This window comes from Mustela nigripes, chromosome 2 (genome assembly GCF_022355385.1).
Source record: "Mustela nigripes isolate SB6536 chromosome 2, MUSNIG.SB6536, whole genome shotgun sequence".
In the NCBI taxonomy this organism is placed as follows: domain Eukaryota; kingdom Metazoa; phylum Chordata; class Mammalia; order Carnivora; family Mustelidae; genus Mustela; species Mustela nigripes.
Genome location: NC_081558.1, coordinates 57,463,288 through 57,469,287, shown reverse-complemented (window position 1 = coordinate 57,469,287; position 6,000 = coordinate 57,463,288). Strand labels below are relative to the sequence as shown.

Below are 6,000 nucleotides of genomic sequence, written 5' to 3'. Positions count from 1 at the left end.
TTGAGCAGCTGCCTTCGGCTCGGGTCATGATCCCGGCGTCCTGGGATCGAGTCCCACATCGGGCTCCTTGCTCAGCGGGGAGCCTGCTTCTCCCTCTGCCTCTGCCTGCCATTCTGTCTGCCTGTGCTCACTCTCTCCCCCTCTCTCTCTCTGATAAATAAATAAAATCTTTAAAAATATATATTTAAAAAAAAAAAAAAAGAACTAGTGCTCTCTTTTTCATCTGTCATTGTATCCTTAAAGCCTAGCACAGCATGGGATGCAGAACAGATAAAAAAATGGAAGAACAAAGTCCTTGCTCCACTTGCTCCTCTCCTCTGTTCGGCGACCTGACGTAGCCCACTTTAACTCTGTGGCCTCAGTGTCCTAACGTGTAAAAACAGAGGCAATGCCTGCCATGCAAACTTGCTCTAAGAAGCAAATCCACTATTTAATGAATAAAAAGCACTTGATAAAAGTAGACCTCCAAGTTTTTATGTGATTGTTACCAGAACAAACAAATGTTCAGTCCCTGCTTTATTTTCATTTGGCCACACATGTTTAAAAAAAAAAACAAAAAACAAAAAACATACACACACTCATAAAATACCCAAACATCAGGAACCAGAAAGGCAAAAAACAAGGGGCTTATGGACTGAAAGGATATCATAGGCTTCTTCAGAGCAAAACAAAACCAATCACCTACTGAAAATCTCTTTGTTCAAAACACAAAGATATTTTGTTTTTAGTGGGATTTAATTTTTTTTTAAAACGAACCCTTTAAAGACAAAAACGAAGCTTCTTGTGTTGCCTATGGCAGGCCCTGGCTTCACTTCCTTGAAGGCCTTTTGTAAAACACAGATGCCAGCATTCAGCCCCCAACCTGGCGTCTGAAAGTGCAGCACCCTGGGCCCACCCCGAAGGTAACGATCAGGGGCTACAGAGCATCAAGGATGTGGTCGATCTTGGTGACCAACTCCTGCCGCTTTCCAGAGATGAGCTTCTCGTTCTCAATGTACGTGTCTTTCTTGAGCTTGCCAGCCACCAGCCGCTCGGCTTCCACAGCAGACTTCAGCACCAGCTCCTTGACCTGCGCGTCCAGCTTCTGCATCTCGCTCACCTGGCCGAGGCAAGAGCAGGGCAGAGCTTCAGAGCGGTCCCCGGCCCACATTCAGCAGGGCCCACCACCTTCCCTGCCTACAGACCCCGGAGCTCCCAGAGCAGAGGCGCCGGCAGTGGAGGGAGACAGGCCTGGCTTCAGATGCCAGCTCCACTCTCTGTACCGTTAAACTCTGACCTCAGGCCTCAGCTGTACGGGAGGACCGTGGGGATCGAATGGGAACATATGGGCAATCCCCCAGCACGATGCCAGGCACACAGCAGGTCCTCGAGGTACGTTTATCTTCTTCCCTTGGGCTGGTCAAATTAGGTCCAGGGACTCAGCTGGGCAGGACTGATGGCAGGGGTGTGGCAGAGACACTGAATGACACCTGTTATCACCAGCTGGGTGTGAAGCTGAGGACTTCACAGTCAGAATCATTCAACATTTATGGAGTGAGCCACAGTGCTAAGCACAAGAGTCTCAAGACAAATGAGGCATCTGGCCCTCATACAGCCACCAGGGAATACTCGAGCATGTAAAGAGTTCCAGAAAGAGGCAGGTGCTATGAAGAACACAGTGGTAAGGAGAGGGAGTACTGAGAGTGGCATGTGGAGAGGAGGATCATCAGGGCCTCTGAGGGGTACCTCTGAGGAGGGGATCCCCTCTTCCGTTATAGGTAACAAGGACTTGCTCATAAAGCAGGTCCCAGGCAGGGCTCTTAGAACTTTACATGTACCAACTCACTTCCCACTCACAACATAGTGAGATAAGTACTGACACATGAAGAAACGGAGGCACAGAAGTCAGGTAACTTGCCCAGATTGACAAAGTCTGAATCAAATGCCTGATTCAAAGTCTAGGTTCTTAGCACACATGAGTAGCCTAGAGCCTCGCCCAGGCTGGCCTCCAGGAGAGCCAGCTGTCGCTCTCAATAGCAGCCACATGGACAGACAGTGACATGGAGGCTAACAGAGCTTCCCAAAGCCAGCCTGTAACCGAAACCCCCAAATTTCTTGTTCCACTTTAAGGGTTGGCACCATGGGACAAAAGCCAGCAGTGAGCAAGAGCTGCCCGGCATGTGCACCCAGAACAGCCCCGTGGTGCTCTAGAAGTGGGGGACAATCCCTGAAGGCATGAAAAAGGAGGCCAAAGACCCAAGTGACTCTAGGATGGCAAACACTTACTTTGTCGCACAGGTCAGAGCCCTCTGTCTTCAGCCTGGACTGCAGCAATGCAATCTCACTGGTCAAGGCCTTGTGCTCTGTCTCCAGGCTCTTCTTGCCACTGTTGAGGGTGGACACATCCCGTGACTGCTTGTACCTATTGACAGTCTCGTCAAAGTGACGGTAGAGACCTATTCTCTTGTTGACCAGGGTCAAGACCTGCTCCGTGATGCAAGCCACCTTCATCCTGGCCTCTGCAGCTGGATCCTATAGGGGAGACATCATGAGTGACAACATCCAGGCCTGAGCCTGCTTTACCTCCCAAAGAGTACCCACCACTGGCTGTGCAAATAAGAAAAGCGATCTTAGAATGTCAGAGAATCCAACCTTTGCTGACACTAAATCTGGACCAATTCAGCAAAGGGCAGGACTGGACATGAAGATGAAACTTTACTTCAAAGCCCAGCTGGGCAGAGAGGGATGAGAGAAGGTATATGAATGCTTAGAATACACCATGAAAGGGACAGGTGAAGCGCTAAGGGAAGAGAAATCTCAGTGCAGGTCAGGGAAAGCTTCCAGGATGTTTATTATTTCTCTCCCCTTAAAACCTTCAAGAGTTTCCCAGGGCCTAAAGGAAAAGTCCGAGCTCCTTATCCTGCCATTCATGGCCCTTCAGATGAGACCCTACATACTTTCCGGAATTCTCTGTCATCATGTGTCTAATTCAGAAGTTCTAACTGGGCAGCTCAAAGGCTAAATCTGGTCTGCAAATGGTTAATTTAGCCCACAATTGTTCTTTTCTCAATAAATTATCAAAGCTGTAAAACAGGGAGACATATATGTAAGAAACTGTATAAACTGACCCATTCGTTCAATGGAATACTCTGCAGCTATGCAAAAATAAATCAATAAATAAATAATGGGGAAGAGCTCTATGAACTGATATGGGTAATTCTCACAAACTGTTTAGTTAGAAAAAGGGACAAGGCATTGTACTTGTGCTACCTTTTGTGCAAGAAAGAAGGAGAAATAAGAATTAAAGGATCTCCTTATTTCTGCAAAATCAATCAGGAAGGATATCCGGAGATTGATGAAATTGGTTATTGACAGGGCAGGGTTTTATAAATTCATAATCAAGATTAAACAGTACCAGAGGGAGAAACTGCAATAAAATCCAAACAGGAACAAATGAACCTAACTATATTTCAAATGCGTTAACACAGGAAATCTCCGCCAGTTACCCTGGAACCCAGTACTCTGACAAGACATTCTCAGTCTCAAGACAAAGAAGAACTGCTAACAAAATCCAGGGACTCTACCTGATAGGTCTGGTGTTTCTGAGGGCACGAGGGCAGCAATTCTGAAACTATTTTGTGTGTTTACGGAATTTAACAAATGAATAAACACACTGATTTGGGGATCCAGGAGAGAAGTGAAAACTGTGGAATGAGGAAGGACGGTTAAGAATCCTGCGGCATCAGACTGATGTGAGACAGCGGTGTTAACTGCTCCTATAAATACCATACCTCTCTCCCCTGGCTCTGTCTGCTGAAAGGCCCAGACACAGTGACACCCCAAAAGCAATGATCACACCTAGCTCCCAGATCATGCTCTCTAGGTACCATTTCCACATTGAACGGAACCAGGACTGCCTGGAGAAAGTACAGAATATACCTGAAACATGCTGCTGTGCCCAATGATAAGGAAGTGCTTGAAAAAATGATGAGACATGACAAAAACTGACAAATCTGGGATAATCTGAGCATCAAAATAAGTAGCACCAGTAGACAGTTGCCCACAGAGCAAGGTAAGAAGCCAGGAGTCCCTACAAGTAACAACCAGCCAATCAGTCAACCAGGAAGAGAAGCTTCTCCTTCCAGCACAGGGCCAACCTAAGGAAATCAGTTTTCCAACCACCACACTAACAGCAGATTCAGACAGGAATTAATATTAAATGCTAGAACTAATCAGTGAATGTATAGGAGAGTATTTATATAGCCTCAAACAGACCAGACATTAATTGAAACAAAAAAACTGTAACTTTAACATGAAGAAATTAGGCAGACATCGACTTAGCCAAGTAAGGAGAGTTACATCCCAGCACTGGGACCAGCAGACATCAGGTACCCCTGATGGGATGCCCTGCAGACACGGAACCACTTTATAGCATTCTTGCCAAAAATGCATTATCTCCATTTAATCAGAGAGAAACACAGGATACTCCTCTAAGTTAAGGGATACTCGACAAAACCCGTCTCTACAATGTCAGATAATGTCAAGGTCATTAAAGACAAAGAAAGGCTGAGGGGCTGTCCCAGATTAAAACAAACAAGACAACAAAATGGGATGCATGATCCTCAGCTGGATTCTGAGGGAAGAAAAACAAGTGCTAAAAATGATACGGTCACTGGGACAGTCCGCCAAACCTGAAACACAGCTTGCATGCTGGTTAACAGCGTTACACCAACATAACATTTCCTAAGTTAGATCACTCTACTGTGATTATGGTAAGAGAAGATTCTTGGGGTGCCTGGGTGGCTCAGTGGGTCAGGCCTCTGCCTTCAGCTCAGGACGTGATCTCAGGGTCCTGGGATCGAGCCCCGCATCAGGCTCTGCTCAGCAGGGAGCCTGCTTCCCCTCTCTCTCTGCCTGCCTCTCTGCATACTTGTGATCTCTGTCTGTCAAATAAATAAATAAAATCTTTTTTAAAAAAAGAGAAGACTTGCCCATAAGCTACACACATGCTTTAGTACTCAAAGGGGTGGAGTATATAAATGTCTCCAAGTTACTCCCAAATAGCCCAGAAAAAATTATATCAGGAGAGACCAAATGTTAAGTGCTAGGTCTAGGCACAAAACATACGATCGTTATTTTCACTATTCTTGCAAAGTTTCCAGAAATGTGGAATTATTTTAAAGAAAAAATTAAAAATTAAAAATAAATAAATAAAAGCAGGGGCGCCTGGCTGGCTCAGTCAGTGGAGCACATGACTCTTAATCTCAGGGTCATGAGTTCAGGCCCCACATTGGGTGTGGAGCCTACTCAAAATAAAATTTAAAAAACAAATAAACAAAAGCAGCATTTATAACTTAAAAAGTGGAACTATTTCATAGTAAAGCCTCCACTCAGCCCTTCTGTATGACAGGGCTTGCTAGCAGCTGTCTCACTGGGCTGCCTATGGAACCAGCCAGATCAACATCTTTGCTACCTGTACCTTACTGCTCCCTGTAGGTTCCACCGAAGCCCTCCCTGCTGTTGCACAAACTCTTCCTTCTAGCTGAATGCCCTTCCCTACTTTCTCTGCCTGTCAGCCTCCTCAGGGGAGCCCCACCATGAAACCCAGGCTGCCGTTTCCACAGTACTCACACTAGCACCAACCCGCCTCACAACCCCGCATGCTCTGTGACCACAGCAACAAGAACAAGGTCTCTCTCTTTACATGAGGTAAGGATCAGCAGAGGCCACAGGCAGGGGAGAGGCTTGCTGGCAACATGGTTCTGCCTTGGGCTTGCTGAGAGGACCACAGTGCTCAGTCAAGTTAACGAAACACATTATCAAAGACACAAAATGACAAACAAATGTGGGGAAAAAGCCAAGGGGTACCTTTGTGATGGAAAAGTCCAGCCTGACATAGATGATGACAGTGAAGAACAAAATGTAGAAAGCAGCCACCACCAGCAATGGCTCCTGCAGCATGAGCACCTTGTTGAACGTGTAGTGGACCTAGGGGAGGGAACAAACAAGGAGGACTGGCTT

General features: G+C 46.3%; 1 protein-coding gene across 1 annotated transcript in view; it reads right to left on the bottom strand.

The window, feature by feature from the left end:
- Positions 1 to 503: 503 nt before the first annotated feature.
- Positions 504 to 6,000, bottom strand: part of RPN1 (ribophorin I) — a 28,212-nt gene continuing 22,715 nt past the window's right edge. Inside the window, exons 8-10 of the mRNA XM_059390440.1 lie at positions 5,848 to 5,967; positions 2,266 to 2,511; positions 504 to 1,099 (exon numbers count right to left, since the gene is read on the bottom strand). Of these exons, the coding sequence (XP_059246423.1) occupies positions 917 to 1,099; positions 2,266 to 2,511; positions 5,848 to 5,967 (549 nt within the window). The 3' untranslated portion in view covers positions 504 to 916. The remainder of the gene's footprint in view (positions 1,100 to 2,265; positions 2,512 to 5,847; positions 5,968 to 6,000) is intronic.